Genomic DNA, 21,740 nt, shown 5'->3' with positions numbered 1-21,740 from the left:
GTCCAGGCTGACTGACGGTACTTTTGTTTTCCGCGGATTAGCCAATCTGACCTCATCATGGTCCGTGAGGGGGGTCACGTAACGCTGCCTGGAGGTCACCACGCTCATGTGACCCCCCTCCCGTCTACTGTCTGCTGCCCCGATGACAGGCCATCACGGACCTCCAGACCGAGACTAGAGAGTGGACGTAGTGACCGCACCCCACTCAAACACGCACACTGTCCTCGGTGAACGCACATATACATATACACACACTCTCAGACCTGTGTAAATTTTTAATGGCATATACATTAAGGAGCTGATAAATGATGTTTCTCCCACAGCTAATATTTCAGGAGGCCGTGTATCAGATCAGGATTGAATGATTGATTTTCTATCAGGCTGCTTTTCTTCAATGAATAATTCAGGGTTATGGCTTGTGACACCTTCAGCATATTCTGTTACACATCTTTTCATCATCAGGTTCAGTTAGATTTTTGAAAAATTTATAAAAAAATGATAAATACAAGTCTTTGCTGGGATGAAAGGGGATTTTTAATCTGCTTGCGGGTGCCGTGTTTGTTGTTTCATTACTTTACATGTGTATGTGAGTTCATGTGTTTCCACATATGTTTCTGTTAACGTGCCGGGGGTAGTTTGAGTCGTAAGTGTACGTGCCTGTTGATGACTTTCTCTCTTGGCCTCCTGTCTGTGAGGAGAAATGAGAGACGGCGTGAGTCTGAGGTCACACACTGATTACTTGCCCCCACATGGGGTCAAATGACTCTTAAATGTTTTGTTTACACTTCTACAACCACCTCCAGGCTCTGGACCAAGTGCAGACAACTCTCAGGACTGCGTTTAGCTGTGGACGCCGAGTTCCACAATGTGACATGAGGAGAATGTGATGTAACGACGTGTGATGTAACGACGTGTGATGTAATGCCGTGTGATGTAAAGACATGTAATCAACACGCAAAACACCAAAATGTCGTTGAAAAAAACCCTAAAAATCCTGCACTTTCTTCTTGCAAGCACAAATTGTAAATTTCTGCTAATAACTGGAATCTGATGACCAAAGGTGTGAATTGCAGGAGTTAATTAAGATGCTTTCAGAAATGCACAATTTACAGAGATTATCCAAAGGCACTGTATGTGGGAAAGCAAATGTCCGAAGCAGTTGCTCCACACAATCTCCCACGTTTTTCATGCTGGCCCCCCAATAAAACTGAGGGAGTGGGTGTGCGTCGATGACGTTTCTTACACGTGACAGACGCAAAACAAACGAATGAATACAAATTTCATCAAAGATGTCCCCTTGGAAATACAACGAGCTTCGATAGCTTTTAACGATAAGGGCCGACACCGGTGTCAAAACACATGATTTCCACAGTGGAATTCTTACATCATGTCCTGCAGGCGTCCTCACCTTAATGTTCCGACGATTTTCCTATTGTTGTGAACGCGTCTGACCCGTATAACCTCTTGCTGCGAAATTCATATGTGAGAGGCAAACTCCGGAGAAAGTCGTTTGCCGGAGGTCATGTCTTTACAGTTTCCATGCTGAGTCACGTGTGGCCCACTGTTTGTGTGGTTGTGAATTAATTAATGTGTCACAGCTCAGTTTTCACCACCAGATTGATAAAATCGTAAAGGGAGAGCTCACTCACGAGATATTAGATTTATCTGTCGATTCACAGCTTGATGAAAGAGGATAGTGCTGTGTTTTTTTGCTTAATAGCTCCTGCATCTTTCAGGAGCGTCTCCAGTTTCAGCTGGCCTGCATCCTAGAGCTGGACGAATGAGTGCTGAATAATTATCCGCACCAGCGTTAAGTACAAATTGCACAGACGGGCTCTTGAAAGGAGTCGCTGAAGCACATCAGATACAGTAACTCTGCAGTTGGCTGCTAACGTGCACATACTCTCCTCCTGCAAACACACACGAGGGACCACTGAACGCACACATGGAGCCAAATCAAAAGCAAAACTTGACCCTGATTACTTGTCATGAAACTGTCCCCGACTGAGGAGCATGAGTCACCATATTCATGTTTCACCTGCATGACCATGACATGTGCAGGTGGGCTGAGCAGACCAAAGTCATATTTGATGTCCGACATCAGACTGCTTATCACCTGAAGAGTGCATGTGACATCACGGTGCGCTGATAACCCAGCAACAAACCAGCGGTTGTTGTGAGGATAAAGGATTAGCCCCTGCTTGCTTTTGCTGCTCTTTGAACCAGAAAACGCTGAAAAGAAAATGATCTCACATGAAAGGACACAACACGCTGAGAAAGCACAGAGTTGGGGCGCTACCTCTCATCAAAGAGGTTGAGTCACTTCAAGAGAAGACGCCCATTGACGGGACGCCGCCTTAATGCGTTGCTGCTATATTTGTCTCTAGCAGGTTTGTTTGTGTGTGAGATTTTCTTTTGTGTCTGTGGCCTATATATTGACTGTGTCTGTCTGGCATATCAGGTAAAGTCTCTGTCTCCCGCCTATATTGTTGACTGATAATGACGTGTGATTAAAAATGAATGCTAAGTGTTTGGTGGCTGGAGCCCAAAGCTGAAACCAGATCCAGCCGAGCTCGTATAGGCAGCATGATTAGTAGCTGATGATAGATGCCATTAGAGGTGCTTCTCCACAGGCCTCTGAGCTGGACCTCCACGCAGCAGCAGGCCGCCTGTGGGCCATCCACAGTTAATTAAGTCACAAATAAATAAATCCTGACGCAGCCGTGATGATAGTTCTGCGTCTTTTAAAAGCCAGAGCGCTGATTGTAATCTGCGAAATAGTTTCATGATCAGCGGCGATTAAACATTAAGCCATTCTTTGATCTCTTTTTTTTATTACCTCTGGGGATTTCATGTTGAAAGTAAAAAATCCTGCAGAAAACAATATCAGCATTTCAAAGCGCTGCCGCACCAGTGTGACACCTTTAACAGTGAAGAAAAAGCCCTTTGTGCACGCTGGATGTGCTTCGTTGGGTTTCGAAGCCTCTTTGGATTGTCACAACCCTGGTGTGAGATTGACTCATTCGTGGTGAGTGGTCTCCAAGTCTTCATCCTCCGTGCACAGGCTGTGGACACCGCTGTGCTGCATCACTTCAGAGGGAGAGTCATGTCCACAGCTGTTAGGACATGCCTGCTTTGAGGTGGTGTGTGCTTTAATGTGTGGAGCAGATTAAACAGGGCGCCTTCTTTATTGTGTGTGTGTGTGTGAGGGCTGGATAAGTGGTCAGCTCTCCCACACAGTTATCCAATCTAGTGTGTGTGTCTGTGTGTGTGTGTGTGTGTGTGTTTGTGCATGAGTTTTACTGCCGAGAACTCCAGCTTGACACACCGGTCAGTCTCATTAAGTTCTGCCCAGATTCTTCTCCAGACAACTCCTGCCTACGAGTCGCCGTCGGGCAAAAATAATCTGGAAATATATAAAGCCAGGCCTTTTGCATTTTAATTGATTCTTCTCGCTTCACATGAAAGCATTACCTGCTGTCTATGAGGCTTCAATGCATCTCAGTGATTAATATAAACTACAATGCATCAAGCAGCGCTGTGCTACTGAACGTGAGGGCGGCAGTTTGCCTGCAGTGAAGATCAAACGGCGGTTGGTTCAGCAAAGGGTCAGTGTGTATGTGGGGCAGCTACACACACGCCGCGAAACCTTCAAGTCTCAGTGTCCCTCGTTTCCCACAGAGAGGAACGAAATAAACACGTCTAAGCTACATGCACTGTGTCGGCTGAGTCAGCTGCCATGGTTTCCAAGGTTTAACAGTAAATTCATACAAGAACAAATAATTCCCTTACAGGACTTATGCGAAACAAAATTCATTATCTTAGTCACGGAAACGTTTAGTGTAAAAAGGAATTTGCAGGATTAAACAGCTGCATTAAAGGATAAGACTGGCAATATGCAATGTCTGTTATTGCTTAAACCCAAGGCTACTTCCCTAAAACATAAACCTTTTTTTCTTCACAAATATATTTGTATACTGTTAGACACAAAACTAAGAATTTCACAGCTGTAAAAAGTGCATTTGTTGTTCAAATCCTAGTTCGCCCAGTGTCTTTCTGTGTGGGGTTTGCATGTTCTCCCCATGTCTGCATGGGGTTTCTCCTCTTCTCTCTTCCTTTCAAAGACATGCAGATTGGGGGTCAGGTTATATGTTGGCCCTGTGATATAGTGGCAACCTGTCCAGGGTGTACCCCACCTCTCACCCAAGCTGCTTTCAGACATGCACTGAACTCTGGAGATTCTCCACACCTTCTGTGGAGGAGGTGCACGTGTGAACACAAATGTCCGAGTGAGAGCATCTGGACCTATTAAGTCCGCAGAAAGTCAGGAGAATCCAATGTGAGAACACAGCCGGAGTTCCCCCTGCTGGATTCACAGTGAGCGAGTAGGGAGGTTGATGATGCTTCGCAAACAGACGCCAAATCAAAACAAAAAGAAAACGATGAAAAAGTGGTGAAACACACAGAAAAGACACAGATAAAGAAGTGTGTTAGAGTTTGTGGTGATAAGAGCTGATGCCGGGGTCTGTGTGAACCTGTGATCTCGTAATACGTCACTTTCTGCAAAAGCAAACTGCGGATAAAGTCCGGACCCAATTCTCCGGACTTTATCTGTCTATCTTATCCGTTTGAAAACAGACCCGGTGTCAGCTGGGATTGGCTCTAATACCTCATTCAAGACCCCAATACTTTTCAATCAAGCCTATAGGTCTATAACACAGGGGGAATAATGTATATCAGGGTTTGTGTACACAGAGGATCAGCGTATTGTTGATCTTTTCAAGTTTTTATTTAGACAGAAATAGGAAAAAGAGAATATAGTTTTATGGTTTCAGGACAAATCAGAGTGGTGGTGTCATCAACCAGACTCCTGAAAACACAGAGACGAGGGATGTTCCTCAAAGTTACACTCGTGTGATGACCTCATTCACCCAAACTAAAACATGTTGGAAAGCACATTTGACTAGTTCTTTGCATAATTTTTATGAGCGTGAGATCAGCTCAGCAGTCTGCTGCCAGACGGGGAAGTATGATTCCCAGACACACAAAGGTGGCCGTTTGTGTCAGCGCTCTCTGTTACGATGGTCAGATCAGGTGTCATGGCTTCTTAAAAAAAGCCCCACCCATCACAATCTCCAGAAGAGGCCGCCTGGGTTCAAGCACCAAATTACCCCACTCGACCTCTCCTCGCCTTCTGCATTATTCAATCCGTCATCACCTGAGAGGACCTGAGAGGGGGTTGTAGAAAAATGGACACACTTTCAAAACAGTTGTCTCTTAATTCTACAGTCATTCGAGACTGCCGTGTGAATTATGATAAGAGATGCAAATCAGTAAGAGGAGCGGTTCCCCTCTTCTGGTTTCTACTGTTAGAATATACAGTACATGAGAGTACAGGCAAAGGTCAGGAATTGCATATATTTTATTTGAATTTAAGAATCAAAAGGTGGCTTTGATGACATGATAAGCAAAGGCTATTCCCATGGGAGTTTGCCTACAAGGATGCACAAGTGTGTGTGTGTGTGTGTGTGTGTGTGTGTGTGTGTGTGTGTGTGTGTGTGTGTGTGTTAAACTAATCTTACAACTTCAGATGCTCTTAAATTCATTGGTCCTGACAAGACTCTCTGAATTACCGCGATGTGAAGGACAGCAAATATAACATTCCTGGCTGTCTTCAGAGCCTCCTCTGACTGAATTGGACATGAGGAGCGTTAAAGAGGGGCCAGGACTCCAGCTCCCTTTTGTCACCGCTCCAGTGTGATCTCTGCCATTGGGTCAATGTGCTGCACATGTCTCCTGTAACTGGCTCACTGTCAGGATGCCGTTGCCATGGAACACGTCCAGTTGGAGCAAATTAAATCAGTCCTTTCTAGTTTCCGGGCAGGATTCACATGCTGAGGATGTTTTGGATTGTGTGTGTGTGTGTGTGTGTGTGTACTTGTACTTATGCATTTTTGAGGACCATTTTGAGCATAGACCTTACGGACTGTTGACATTTTTGGAAAGTGAGGACATTTTGGCCGGTCCTCAAAGGGTCGTTTGAGGGGTTAAGACTTGCTTCTAGGGTTAGGGTTAGTAGGTTAGGCATTGGTTAGCTTATGTAAAAAAACACAGGTTTGCCTATGAGTGTCCTCACTAAGGCAGAAGTACAAGAGTGTGTGTGTGTGTGTGGTGTCTGGTCGGTGTGCGTGAGAGTGTGTGAGCGCACAAGTGTGTGTAATAGATTTATTTCAACATACACACAGAGAGAATGAGATATCAAGAGGGAGAATGTGCTTTTGAGGTTACAGAGGAAGTAGGGCATGTGATTGTGCAGCCATGTGTGTTTGTGCACACACACTTTTTTATTGGTGTGTGTATGAGCGTGCAAGCTTTGCTCTTCAGAAACAGCCTAATCTATTTCTATTGCAACATAAACTGATGGCTGCCCTCTGTCTCCCAGGGATCTCAGGCGTCAATGAGAACTTGTTTATGAACACTTGCTTCCATGATGAAAACACTTGTCATTTACAATGTCGAAGGCGGAGACAAAAAGGAAGCTGTAACCAATGCTCCCACGTCTTTGTTGTTTACAGCGCTCGCTCATGCAAGAAGTGATCAAGTTTCCGATATAACAGTGAGTGGGGCAACCAACCCCCCCCCCCCCTGCCTTTCCACAGTGCATCCCCACCTCTGTGGATGGACCACAGGTGGGACCACGTCCAAACCTGAGAGATATCTTCAATTCAGGCAGGACAGAGTGAGGCAGAGAGCCGTGACTTCTCACACAGCTCAGTGGTGGGACGTGATCACAGCTGAAAGGACAGGGAGAGGACCACTGGAGTTTGGGGGCAGGGTGATGCTCTGTGAGAGAATGCAGGTCGGCCTAAGCTCCAGCTGTCCGAGGGGTTGATTGATCAGAGATGGCCCCGAGGGGAGGGGGCAGGTCACCAGCACCTGCCCTGCCTTTCATAACAACAGGCCTGCTACAATCAACCCAGTGTGGACATGATTAGCTGTCAAATGATCATACGCTCATCGTAAATAACCTCGAAAAAGAGAATGAATGTATGTAGACAAAAGACTTAACTGAAAAAGGTTTGTGGTGCTTTATTTTCATGGACATTATATGATAAGAAAAATTGATACATGACAGGGAAATTCACTTGTCACAGCAGAAGATCGTCAGAATAAGGTAGACAAAGGAACATGGGAAAGTATAAAATAGAATTAAAATAGAAAAAAAAAAATATATGAATAGAGAGAATATAACATACACCTTAGGTACAGAAAGAAATATTATTTGAAGAGTGACGCACTTGGGTAAATTGCAGTGGCTGTAGATATGATGATAAACGCTGTAGATTTTCATTATTATCTTCACTGATCAATGTCCATACAGTTTATTTGTGATGTCAGCAATAAATGTTGTCTTCCATTATCAGTAGGACTGTTAAAATTCAATTTCAAGATGCCACGTCACGTAATATGTTTACAAATTCTGCAATATCTCTATAAGGCGGTCTTTGGGATGATAATCGCTTTACTTTTCTCTGTGATTGGTTGAAATGGTGACTGCTAACTAATGTTGTCATGGCTGATCAATGTCCACAAACCTGTTTTTGTGACACAAACAACCTACACACACATTCTCTGCTACAGGTGTCTAATTAGACAGTGATTCAAAAGTTGTTTTTGTTGATTTAACAAGAAAATACTTTTTAAAGCTGTTAGATGTCAAAAATAGGATGATTAAATATATATAAATGTGAAAAAAATATGAAAATAATTTGACCAACCATACAATAGACCTCATGGATGGATGAATGGATGGATGGATGGATAAATAAACATTTTTATTAATTAAAATATATGTAAGATATCCTTTTTTATTCCCACAATGAAATGTGCAGTGTTGCAAAGAGGACAGTCAAAAGAAGAGGGAAATATGAAAAATAAAAAATAATAATAAATGGAATAAAAAAACAAAAACATAAACAGTGTGAATGGAATATAAACATCATGAGTAAGTAAACATGCAATACTTATAAATGTACGTAAATATGAAAAATATAAAATATATATAAACGAAATAAAAACTAATGCATACAGTCTAAACAGAATATATACAGTAATTAAATAATAAACACAGATTCTGCAAAAGTTATTCCAATATACTGGTAATTGTGTTTACAGATATCTAATGTTATACGATGGCTCTGTGTGATCCGTGTCTGTGTTGGCTGACAGCTCTTCACACTTCCCTGAGCAGATGATCGCGGCAGAAGCGTGAGCTCGGTCTCGTGCTGCGGGGGGGAATTTCCCGTCCACGTGTCTGAGTGCGCGGCGCAGGAGGCGGGATGAAAACAAACCCGCCGATTGGCTGCGGGGCCCGGGCCGCGGCTCCCTCTTAAAGGCGCAGTCCCCCTCCCGCGCCGAGCCGCGGTGTAGCCGGCCGACAGAAACCCGTGCGCCTTTAAGGAGCCTTATTTACCGAGCGGGCGGCGCCACGCCCCGGCGGAGGAGTCAGCGCGCGAGGAGCTGACGTCGGGGGAAATGAAACGAGCGCTGAGGCGGAGCTGCTTCACAGAATGGACGCGGACGAGCAGCCGACACGGACTTAACCCACTTCACTGAGCAGGATACTGAACCCACTGCCCCCTTCCCCCCCGAACATTGCCCGCACACAACATCGAGGTCCGGCTGTGTGGTGAGTTTTTTCCACAGACACATTTAAACACGGTTGTTTATTTCGACCTTTTCACGGAGCTGCACCGGCTTCGGTGTTTTTTTAAAGAGACACTGTCCGCGCGAAACAACAACAACAACAACAGCGTCGGTCGGTGTCAGCGCTGCCACACACTGTGTCCCCAGTGAACCGTCAGTGTGTCGTCGCGTTGGAGAAATAACAGTAAACGCGCCGTTCAGTTTAAAACTCAGCCTGTCATTCAAACAGCGGAGGTTTGAATTCTACCGGCTTTCCCGGTTCACAGCCCTCCGCTCGGTGAAATGACTGCACGGCGCCGGGACGTGTTTCAGCCGCGAGTGGGTCTGTCGTGTTTCAGAGTATCGTTCGCAGATTGACGAATGGAGCAGACAGTTTAATAGCAATGTTATTATACAAATAAAAAACTTGCTAAGTGAGCTTATCTTTTTTGCTTTACATTTCTTGAAATTTTTTTCCCCCGCATGTGTTTTTTTTAAAGACAAATAATTTGTGACATGATCTAGAAAATGTGACCCGATCAGGGTGTGGATTTTAAATATTAAGACTTTTTGTAATAACATTTGTCACAGATTGTTTGTTTGATTTTATGACAAAAGTGTTTTTGCTTTACACTCGTGCACACGTTTTAACAAATATTTGTGAGTATAACTTCTTATACTTAACACTGCACGTGTATTTTAGCATGTGTGTTTTTTAAATTTTTATTTTGACACAATCTAAGTGTAAAACATGTGTTTCTTAAACCTTTGGATCGAGACTTCTTTTCGGGTGGGAACTTGTCATCGTGTCACTGCTTCGAGCTCGATCGGGTCACCTTTGTGATATACAGTCAAAATGCTGTGATGTGAGGCTCTGGCATAGAGGATGTGTCAATAACACCACCACCTCAGCCAACCCCACCTCTCCCTCCTCACCCTTTTAAAGTTGGATGTGTTCGGGTTTGCAGCAGGGGGAGCCACTGTCTGACAAACACACAGCTCCCTGCCCTGGACTGGGCAGCAGCACACAAAGCAATCCCGGATGTATAGAAGTTGAGCTCAGTGTGTCGCCCCCCCCTGAATCTTCCATGTTCTTACTCTGTGTTTGTCAAAACAAAGCATTAAGTGGTTTTACACACAGGGTTTATTGTGAACGCACACAGTAAATGGTGAGGTCTGGGCATGCTAGAGACAGAGGCTGAGCTGCTTATGTTGGGTGAAGAAATGAAAACGGCTTCTCTGGGAGCTGGCAGGCTGACAGACCAGGGCAGGGAGAGTGGCTGAGGATTTTTCCTCAAACACTGTCATTATGCTTTTGCTGTGGACCCTAATTTGGAAGTGTGGTAGTAGTCTAACCCTGTATTACAACTCAATGGTGACTCGGGGGGTTAGTTGGGAAGGCGACTTGAATTTCACCCATATTTTGATAACTCGCTGACCCACCATGATTCAGGGTTGAGTGGAGTGCATCATTTACATTGGAGAGATTCCCATGTGCTCGTTGGCATTCTGTGGTAGAACTGCCTTAATGAATCATAACATGATATGGTTTTATTATTCTTAATATTACATTTATGTACTGTGTACATTTCACGTATTACTGGGCACTGATGCCTGCAGTGATTTGCAGTTAAAGTACCCATTATAAGTTAGGAAATAAGGTTTAGTTCAGAGCCAGGCTCCTGTTCACGAGGCTGCTTAGCACAGACAAGAGTCTTCCTCGTATTTAACCTAGTCCGCCAAACCCCCATTAATGTAAATGTGACTCAACTGAGTCTGCTAACCACAGTGAATTGTGTGGTTTCATCACTGAGATGAACAGAGCCATTCGTCTACATAAGCACTGAGCTTTTTTTTTCCACAAACGAGGGCCGACCATTTGCTCCTTTTCTCTTCTCCAGCATGTCTACTGAGGTTTTATTGATTTGAGGGCACTCATTATAAACCAGACAGGTTGTCTGTACTGATGATGAATGCTATGGAGGAATGAACAAATAATGAATGTGTCTGAGATCATCTCATCAGGCCTAATGCAGACGTGTTCAAGGTTACGATCATTAGTGAAGGAAACTTGGGGTGGTTTTGATTTATCTAATGGCTGGAAGACCAATATTCTGTATTCAGCTGATGTAATAACCTTTCTCTCTCTGTTCTGTCACTTTAAAGGTTGCTTTTCTCCTAGTGCCCTCGTATGGACGATGAGGAGGATGATGTCTTTGAGCCAGACCCCCACTGCTGGCGCACCCCGTTCGGGGATATAAAGTGTGAAGACCGGGGCACACAGACACCTGGCCCGGCCCTGGCACTGCACAACGGCATGCTGCCGTGTGGAGTCGCAGAGGAGCCCAGACCACTCTTCTACGGTGAGGATGATGACAAATGCGGAATTTTGAAAGAGAGAAAATGAACTTTGCATCGTGCGTGATAAACGTGTTATAAAACTTAAACACAGAATCATTAGGTGAGACTCACTGTGAGAAACGGATAACAATGTTGCTGCACTGCTGTCACCTCTGGCGCCGGAGTGTCGTGATCGCAGCAGCTTTTATGGTCTGTATGAAGTGTACCCAGCTGCTTTGCCATTCAAAAGGCGCCAGACTGGCATTGCGACTGAAAGGACGTGACAGAAGTGCAACTGTACAGGGAGCTGGTTATCAGTGAGAGAAATGTTACATTGGCACCTTCTACAAGTCATCATTCCTCAGTAGCTCTGTAACAACAGACTGACCTCAAATTTGGATCATGCAAAATAGTTGTGTGAGTGAAACTGTTACATGACTCATGTTTGATTAAAATGAAATAACATTTGTGGTTAGAGCCAAGCCAGCTCTAACCACAAAGTGCAGTATAGTAAGTACAGAAGTAACCATATTAAAGAAAGACCTGACAGGTGTCATTGCTGTGCCTAGGGTGTTACAACATTGAACATTTTTGTTGTTAACAAATTAATAAATATCAGCCTTGACACTCCACAGGCAACGCAGGTTTTCGATTGCACTTCCCGGCACACTTTGAGCTTTTTGGGGATCAGGAAGCGAGGCGGCAAGAAAGCCAAGAGGAGCGAAACGGGATGGAGCAGCTTCCCCGGCAGCAGCAGCCTGTGGCGCACAGTGTGGAGGCCTGCATAGGCCAGAAACTCCAGCTGATAGGAGACCAGTTTCACCGGGAACACCTACAACTGGTGAGGAGGAAAGATTATTGTACAAACACAAGATGGACACTTTGATAGCATTATATAAGTGTAATTTGTCAATGAACAGTCACTGACTCTCCATTAGTGGCCTCTATTCTGTGTTGTGTTCAGATAGTCCTGATGTTATTTTGATATGACTATTCCTCTGATAGTTGATGTAGGAATATATTCTTTTCCGACAAATTAAACTAATATATTGCTCGCTGTTACTGCCAACAAGAACCAGTGCTTGGTTTCCCTGTGTAGGAGCTGCATGTGATAAGTTTGTTATGGGCTGGAGGTTTCTCGGCCTGAAACATAACTTATCTCAAAAACAAGTTGTGTCTAATGAAAGCTCATTATGTGGGCAGGTTCAATAGTCCAAAGTCTGCGCTTCTTATTTAGAATTTCCCTTGGATTTATGATTGTGTCATGCTCCTGATAATTCCCTATCATCTGTGACTGGGACAATGTATGTGTGCAAGTGTAACTGTATCAGGTTAAGGGGGCTTTAAAAAAGTCAGAAGTGCAGTCCCCACATTAGCAACACCATCCACATACTTTTTGTATTCATTTCTGGATCTCATCTCGAGGTGAGTCAAAGGTGTTATGGGGGTCAAAAGTTGGCTCTCTTATTTATTGTGTTTGCTGTGTAATTGTTTCGGAGAGGCCCTGCACATGCAGAACTTCTGCCCAGCGTCTCACCCCGCTCTCTTCCCTAAAGCCAAAGACTTTGCTGAACCAGGACGGCCCTTCCCCCACCTCGCCAACCCCAGGCCCTCCCCCTGCCTCCTCTTCCTGTTTATTTCTCTCTCTCTCTCTCCTTCTCTCTCATCGCTCTCGCTCTCTCTCTCTCTCTCTTTTCTCTTGTGTTCTGTGGAGGATGCCTGGCCTTAAACAACACACCAGCGCCGTGGTCAGGGTGACACTGTCCATTGAGTCCACGTGCTGCTGCTTAATGTCACTTCAGTGTGGGTGCAACGTAAAACCGTGACACACGTGTTGCTTCATCCGCACAACCATCCAAAAATATATAGCAACTATTGAGGGATTTGCTGCGGAGTGCAAATGTCTTGTTGCAGTCAAACATATGTGCACGTTTGAAACACATGCGTCCATGAAAAAGCAGAAGCGGCGGGAGTAGGTAAACATGTTGTAACCCGAAGCTCAGCGCGTGAGCCCCTGAGGGAAGCAGCTGTGGTTCCAGGGAGCCCTCACTCAGCCCATTCCCTCGGTAAAAACCGGCCGCAGAAGACACCCAAATAAGAGGTCTACGTGGCCATAAGAGAGGGGGGGGGGGGTGTTATGATGGTATAATCATGTATATGAGGGAAGGATGTTTGGAAATGAACCTCAAATGATCAAGTAACAACCAATCATGGGTTGTCCTAAAACCTCCCCGCCCTGCACATAATACAATTCTTTTTATAACTTCATACCCTGAAGTGTCAGACAGTTTGATTTTCTCATGCGCTTATCAAAATGAAGTTTTTTATACCCCGGCAGCATAGCGTGACTCATGAATTGTGACACTGGCAGACACATACAGACAACTAGACAGTCAGACATGAGGGTTGCTCTGTAGTGTGTATGTGTCTGTGTGTGTGTGTGTGTGTGTGTGTGTGTGCATGTGTGTGTCTGTGTGTGCGGCCAGGGATCTATTGACGCACAAGGAGGCAAACCTGGGTCAGGGGATGAGGAAGTGGCTTGGGCTCGTTATGCTGGTTGAGTAAACAGCGGCGAGGACAGTCAGTTAGAACGGCCTTGTGAAGTCACATCCTGAAGTCACGCTTGTTATGATACCGAATGGCTGCTGATAAAGACAATAATATTCCATCAGTGTGTGTGTGTGTTTTCCTGGTATAACTCATGTTGTGGGGACCTAAATCCGTTACACCGTCTTATCAAGGGGCCAAAAAGCAAGTCTCCATAACAAAAATTTCATGATGAAGACATGTTTTAAGATTGGGTTAGGTAAGGTCTAGGTTAAAGGTAAGGTTAAGGTTAGCAAAAGGGTTAGTGTAGAAACTATTGTTTAAGTTAAACTAAGTCTCTTGGAAATCAATATAATACTCTTGAAGTCATGGAGACGCGTGTGTGTGCGTGTAGCAGAGTCAAATGCTAATATGTATTTTGGGATGCATGATTCCTCTATAAATGCTTTTTTTGCCTGCGATTGTGCAATCAATGAAAATCTAAATTTAATTGTGCGGGCATGTATGTGTGTGTGTGTGTGTGTGTGTATGTGTGTGTGTATGCATGCATGTTCATGCATGAAGATACCCGTACTTGTTTTTCTGCTTTTTACCGTCTTTCACCTCTCACCATTGCACGGTCTGTCAAGTCAGTAAAAAAAAACTCTCACTCAATAATAGAGCTACTGTTCACCGGCTCTCGTTCCTGTCGGCTCCTGTCAGTGGGCGATTGCAGCCAGTCAGTGCAGACACTTGTCCCTGAGCAATCCAAGTGCCTTTGACTGCCATCCCCTCGATGGAGTCGGGGGGTTGAATGTGTCTGTGAGTGTTCTCTATGGGAGCCCGTGGCCCCCGGCAAAAGAAGGGATTAGGTAGTGAAAGAGTGCTGGTGGATGCTGACAGATAAATTGCTCCTCAGTCGGAGAGGGCTGGAGGGGACTCAGAGGTCCCCAGAGAATGGCTGACATTAGCCGGCCCGCCATTTGAGACGTGGCAATAATGACAGTCACAATGGAAGGAAGACTGCTTCAGCCTGCGCGGGGCAAGGAGCAGGGTTAGGTTTCATCCCCATGTTTTTTTTACAAGAGACGACTCCTGGTGCTTTCGATAGGAGGTGTTGAAAGCAGGCTTGAATATCGCCTGTGTGTGTGTGAGTGTCTGCACGCATGCAGTGTTTGTGGCTTTATCACTTCACTGTTCCAGCGAGGGCATGGCACTCTCTTCTTTCAGCACTTGTTGAAGGGGGGAGGAGTGTAGCTGCACTAGAAATGAAAACACACAGACGGCCGGCTCTGGATATTTACTCTTGATTCATCGCTCTATGATGATTCCTGTTGCTGGTGGTGTCGGTTCGTGCTTCTTTGCATTATCTAATACTACTGCTCTTTGTTTGTAATTTTCCCTGACTCCTTGTCTGTCTCCCTGATGTGACTAATCCACAGTTTCTTGCTATCGAGGCCGGGCCTGTTTGCTCAAGAGATAAGGCAGAGCTTCTGAGCAGCTGCCTTGACAGACAGCCCACATGGGACACTGATAAAGCCGCGGTCGGGCTAGTGTCAGACCGATGACACCGAGCATCTGGCTAGACCCTGCCGCTCTATCGGCGGCTAAATTTAGAGCCCGACTCCCATTTTTGACAGTTGGTGGCGTGACTCATGACTTAGGTTGCGACAGGCCTGTGCACACCTCTTTCTGTTAATCACTCTCTCCCGCTCTGTTTCTCTCCATGGCTCTCGAAGGGCAAAAGGTCAGCGTGGAGGAACATTCTGTTTCTGTGTATAAAGATTAATTGCTTCTCGTGTAACTTGTAGTAAACACACCAGCTTTGTAAGGTGATAAATCCCTCAGTTAACAAATTTTACTCCTGCGGCTTTAACTATCTAATGTTGATACCCCGAGCAGTATTAAATAGTATATATATTGACATACAATACACATATAATTGCACATATGCAGTCATTCTACCCTCAGATTTCTGAAACTGCCTGTGGCCTCTTATGTAATTTAGTTTAAAATTAAAGTAGAATTAAGGTATGGCAGTATTTTCCATGTCGAGGCACGCTGGCTGCCAACAGAGCCTCAGATGTATCGTGGCGAGCTCTTCCACTCTGTGCTGTGTATAAATATTGCCTATGTTTACATGAAGCAGAAGTTAAGCTGTTATAAGTTCCTCACCCTCAAGCATGAGTCAGGTTTTTATCAAGTTTCCCAATAGTCTTTGATGTGATTTTCATTTTTATGTCTTCATTTCTCTTTTTTGAACCAAAAGCAAGTAAAGTAAGGGAGTGCCCATGTGAGACTGGAACCTGGCAAAGCTTATACAACACCCCGCAATGTTCCCCACCAATTGATAAGAGTATAGAAACTCAGCGGCTTATCAAAATGGCAGTTTCTTGGCTGCTACCTAGGTCAATGTTTGGACACCACCTCAGCAGCAGTCGTGTAAATACAGCGTATCTAATCTCTGCCTTCAGTTATTTTGGCCTCCATAAACTACAGTAAAATGTTGTCAAGAGAGTGTGGTACACTTTGCATTGTCATGAAAAGCTAATCTTAAATCGTACTTTACAACCTTTTTGTTCCGAAAATAGAAACGGTATCATCAGGCGTGCCTCTGGTCTGCAGATGAGCTGTTCCTGGGACTACTGTACCTGCAGTGTTTTCCAGAGGCTCCCTGCCTTTTCACAAGCGCTCCCTAATCCCATTTAGCGCAATTATCTTATCTCAGCTTCTCAATGGCAGAGATAGCATTATCCCCCTAATCACACACAATCCATTTGGCTCAGAGAGAGAGAGAGAGAGCCATTCTCCTCCTGCACCCGCTGGCTGCCGGTCTCTGCCAGGAAGATTTAGAAAACGTCTGCGCGTATGATGAACGTGTTTATGGCGCGGACTGTCTGTTGGGAAGCCCGGCTATGTGTAGTGATCCTGCACACAAAGGGAGGCCTTTTCTAATAAGCATTGTTGATGACAGAAGCAGACTGAAAATATCACCACGTTCCGGTGTCTGGTTTTGCCTTACCCTCTTCTCGGTTGACCCTGTCCACTGCTCTCACTGTCAATCAGGGCCAACACAAGCTGAAGCTCAAACCCAAGCTAATGACTATTTCTAGCCCTGTGTTTTGTGACATTGTGATTGAGTTTCAATGGCGTGCACTGGCTGACATGCGTTTTCCGTCTGTGTTTGTTGTTTCAGTATCATCGAAACCAAAGGAATCAGGGGCCGCTGTGGTGGCGCCTGGCCGCGGCTCTGCTCAGCCTTCTGTTTGACAGGGGGCTCATCGCCGGAGGAGGTGGAGCAGGACGGAGGTGAGGGGATGTCTTCCTCTTGCGTCCCTTTACCTCATCTCTATGAGGAACTGGACTCCTAATGGCACTGTCGAATCTAACACGGGTCTGTTTTTTGGTGGGGCGAAAGAAAGGAGACAAAAGGTCACCGCGGGACGGAGACAACCAACTTTTATAAAAAAAAAAGGTTGTGTAATTTTTTTTCTTTCCAAGAAGATGCCATGATTCTCCGAGATTCCTCTACAGGACAATGTTCATATTTTCATATACGTGTGGCGTATTGGTTTTGTACAGTACATCGTTCTTGTTAAATTTTTTGCACTTCAACATGTATCCATCTTAAATGACCTCCACAGACCCTGGGAATGCCTTATTCAATGTCTTCTGCCAGAAAGAGTATTGAGCAATTACGACAGGCGAGATGAGATGGTTAGGAAATGTGGTGTGAGGTTTCTTTTTTTCTTTCTTTTTCGAAGATTCCCAGGTGATCAGTCAAGTTGATTTACTAATTTTCCAAAGAGGCAACTTCTCAGAACAAAGCATTTTGCACCCCACCTCAATGGAACATTTTCTCTTTTAATTTTCTTTACTTTTTTCTCTGTTTTCTTTGTCCCCCATCCACTTCAGTGTGCCTTTGAATATCATCCCTCAGTAACCTTCAAAACATTGGGAACAAAGGAAAGTTTACGCACGTGACTAAGTCAGCACACCAGTAACTGTGATCTAAATAATATGTTCAGAGGGAGAACTCATTAGTCATCTGCCACATGTCAAACCATTAGGTCATTATGTTTAAAATGGCTCGCAAAGTTTCGGGGCGGAGTGTCGAACAACATCACCCACTGGTCTAACAAGACTGGTGACTGCCAGCAAACCTGTTCACAACAACAGACTCAAAGGAAAGACTGGTTGATGCTGTTATCACAATTAGGAAACAGTGGTGGAAAGTAACTGAGTTCAGTTATGAGGTAGATGTACTTTACTTGAGGATTTCCATATTATACTACTTTAAACTTTCACTACTTTTTAGTATAAGTAGTGCTTGTTTCACAGCTTTAGTTCCTAGCTGGTATTAATATGAAGATTTGACACAATGAATAATATAACATTTAAAATACAACAATTTTTTTTACATTAAACTGCATTTTTGCTTCAGAAGTCTTTTTAAAAAGGTCGATGTGTTGTCACATTTCAGTTATTTTTTCATTTCAAGATATGTTCAAATGATCAGATAACTCACCAAAATAAGATACAAATTAAAAAGTAAAAGTAAAAAATAAGATAAGATAAAACTTTTATGCTACTTCTTGTAGCTTCTTGTTGAGATGTTTGACTTTTAGATTGATCCAGTGACCCTGTTTATAAAACTGTACATAAAGCTACACCAGTAACATGTTGCTTCAATATTAATACTGTAATGATATCAAACAACATAATAGGGACCAAAACCACCACTTTTACTTAAATACTTTAAATACACTGTGCTGCTTATACTGTTGCTTTTGTATTTTTAGTTAAGTAGGATTTATCATGCAGGACTTTGACTCTTAATGGAGAATTCTCTCCATTATTGAATTGTATCTAAGTAAAGTATCTGAATACTTCTTCCACCGCTGAGGACTAATGATACTGCAAACAAATATATTAAGTACAAAACCTGTGGTTAGCTGTAATTAATAGGTTTTACATTAATTTATAAGAACTTTGAACAGTAACAAACAACCCAATACTGAATAATAAAAGTTAATGAGCCGATGAAATCTCTGTTAATTAATTTCTTTTAATGAGCTTTATTTACCAGTTGGGACCATGCTAATATTAGACTTTGTTGCCATTTTATTCCCATAGGAATCAGACATTATTGATTTGGTTTTCACATTGATACCCGGTTTTCAATGGGTGTTTGTTACTGTACAATGCAGGGGTCACTTTGCCAGTTCATTTAATGCATATTACTTAGCTATCTGTTATTTAGTGCACTGAACACATATTTAGATTAAAGTTGAGGTGTGCTGTCTTTTTCGTGCGAAAAACTTTTGAAGCACTGTGCATTAAATTATAATATTAGAGGAATTATTTGCTTAAGCAAAGTAACATTTGCTTTCCCCAAAATAACACAACCGAGATATTTTGACCAAGTCTGCCTTCAAGATTTTTTTCCCCCCTTTAGTTTTAGTTGTGTTCTTTTCATGTGATTGTTTTCAGACCTCCATGCCCTTGAAGTGGAGCTGTGGATCCACTGTTTTTGCACTAGACTTTTCACCCTTCAAGAGCTCAGATTGTTACCAGGCTAACCTCTGTCTTGTATGAAGGTTTTTTCAGTTACGACTCGTCTTCATGCCACAACATTTCAGACGTACTCATTGGCATGTCCAATCCATCTCGAGACCTAACTGAACACAGTCTGGAATCTGGATTGGACTCAGAAAGTTCATGCACCAACCCTTTCGGGCTACAACAGCGCCACGTGCCTCGGTTGAAAGGTTTTCTAAGTTCAGGGTTGCTTTACACAGCCTGTGCGTGTTCTGAACACCAAACAATGCTCCATAATCAATCTGTGAAACAGAATCTCCCCCCTCAGGCTACCTGTACAGGCTTTTTACATCATGTAATATCCTGACGGGTGATCTTATAGTGTTTGGTGCTTAGATCCAGATTTGGGACATTTTCTTTTAATATACTCAGTATAACCACCACTGACTCAGCAGACAAACAGTCTCTGAAATGAAACAAAAGTGAAAAAGACTGTAATTATTGTTGAATTATGAATATGTTTAAAGACACTGTTGAAGATGCTGTTTGTTGTATGTTTTCCATTGCTGAACCCTGGCCAATGTTTGGACCCAAGGAGCAGTACATATCAGGGGTCTGTCATTACTTGCTCCTTACAATGTGTCAAGTTTATCACTGCATAATTAGGGTTTCCTCTCATTTTCTTAAAGATGTCTCAGGGACAGACTTTGTGGGCTACTGGTAACTTTGAGAATCTGTTACACGTTTGGAAGGAGAGCTGCGTTTTCACCCATTTATTTATGACGAAACCTCCCGGCCGTTTCGTCAACCCTTCATTTCATTTCAGTTTAAAATGTCCTCGTGAGCGATTTCGCAGCACACACATATACAAGGGTACAGTTTGACTGAGGAGTCTGAGGCTGACTTGCTGACTGTGGTGGTGACGGGGGGCTGCTGAGCATGTAGTGAATAGGCGTGTGAGGTGCACTGAATGTGGTTGTGGTTATAGTTTCCTGCGGATCCTGAACGCTGAGCCAGTCCCCGTAGTTCCCCCGTCTCACCACTGGCTCTTGACTTCCTCGGTGCTGCTCCTTCATCACATGGGTGTTGTTCATCGGCTCATTTTACTTTGTAATTTATTTTCTTTTCTTTCTTATTTATTTGTTTGTATATCTGCCCATTTCTACTGTATACACTTGTGTGTGCAATTACTTCAAATTTTCTGTTTTTTTTACTTTGGTCTCTGACTTGTATGTGCTTCATGTGATATGACCCCAAAATCTACTTTTTTTTGTTATACTCTTCCCGTGTAGGTTTAAGGCTGTAACAAGGTTGTAGTTTGACCAGCAGCTATGGTCACTTTAAATCCATATTGGTACTTTTGGAAAGCATAGTACCCACAATGCATTTACAATGACCATAGCTGACAACATCAAGCCTCTTACAGTCACCTTTCAAGCTTGCAGGGCTGCAGAGTGTTGGACAAGCTGCTTTCAGACATGCACTGAAGTCAGAAGGTTTTCCTGAAATTTTCCTGGAGGGGCTGCATGGGAGAATGTGTCTGAGTCAGTCACTCTGGACATTTTTCTCCCACCAGCCCCCCCCCCCCCAACTAAAATTTCAGGAAAATGTCAGAGTGAGCCCATGTAAGAATACAACAGGAAATATCTGGAAAATTTACAATAAGAGAGAAAACTGGAATAGTAGAAATATCTCAGGATGAAAAAGAGGGGCCATACACCTAAAAGACGTAGACAAAGATTTCTTAATTTGACAATGACATTTGAGAGCTTTTGGCGATGCAGGCCTGTGCTGTTGTCGTGATGTAAAAAAAATCAAATCACATCATGCGTGCTCTATCCAGGCGCCACCCCTCGCCTGAACGTTTTGGAAATGTTCCTGTTGTTGTAAACACATCTGACTCAGACAAGGCAAACTATGGAGAATAACCGGACCTGATTTTCTGTACATTTTCTGTAAATGTCACGTCTGAAAGCAGCTATATTCAACGTAAGAAAAGACGATTTTGGGTTCAGTATTGTGATTTCCCGGGGATGAGCCCAACTAATTCAGCCCTTTTGTCATCATCTCCCACAGCTCGATTCACCAGTCGTCATGGTCACATTCACAATATGTTGTTTAGAAAAGCAGCAGCATCAACACAGTTTAACCTCTGAATGAGTCATTCACCCCTCCCACCCACTGATAGTGACACAGATGTCATTGGAAGTGCTTCCAAACACACATGTAAAAAAAGGTTGCCTTCATATTCCTCTCAAGTCACAGGGCGTTAATGTTTGTGTTCGATTCTTTAAATCTTGATCATTGTGTTGTAATCAACATGCACTGGAAAGTACTTTGTATCTAGAGATCCCATGGGTCCCTTATCTGTCGTGTGTTAATGTATAGTATACACTCTGGATTGTTTTCTTGGGCTAATCTTGCCGTGTGTCAGCCGTCTATCTGTGACCAATGGGCTCAGGCCTGTTTGATCTTATTGGAAAGGGATACAAGCCACCGTGGTGCCCTGTATAATGTTGTTCGGATGAGGTTCCCAAACTGCACTCACCACATGACATGTGAGTGTGGGGAATCCCTAGAGTGGGATATGTATTTTATGGAAACCGCAGTGTCTTGAATTTTGTAGTCCACTTTATATAAATTTGAAG

At 43.7% G+C, this 21,740-nt stretch overlaps 1 protein-coding gene across 1 annotated transcript; it reads left to right on the top strand.

The window, feature by feature from the left end:
* Nucleotides 1–8,509: 8,509 nt before the first annotated feature.
* Nucleotides 8,510–18,539, top strand: LOC117756037 (bcl-2-modifying factor-like). The gene is made up of 4 exons (XM_034576315.1): nucleotides 8,510–8,689; nucleotides 10,852–11,048; nucleotides 11,661–11,866; nucleotides 16,748–18,539. The coding sequence occupies exons 2-4, from the start codon at nucleotides 10,877–10,879 to the stop codon at nucleotides 16,862–16,864; spliced, it is 495 nt and encodes a 164-aa protein (XP_034432206.1). The 5' UTR covers nucleotides 8,510–8,689; nucleotides 10,852–10,876; the 3' UTR covers nucleotides 16,865–18,539.
* The last annotated feature ends 3,201 nt before the right edge of the window (nucleotides 18,540–21,740 follow it).

Source organism: Hippoglossus hippoglossus, chromosome 22, assembly GCF_009819705.1.
Source record: "Hippoglossus hippoglossus isolate fHipHip1 chromosome 22, fHipHip1.pri, whole genome shotgun sequence".
In the NCBI taxonomy this organism is placed as follows: domain Eukaryota; kingdom Metazoa; phylum Chordata; class Actinopteri; order Pleuronectiformes; family Pleuronectidae; genus Hippoglossus; species Hippoglossus hippoglossus.
Note: the sequence above shows the minus strand (reverse complement) of the source record. Positions and strands in the feature narration are given on the sequence as shown.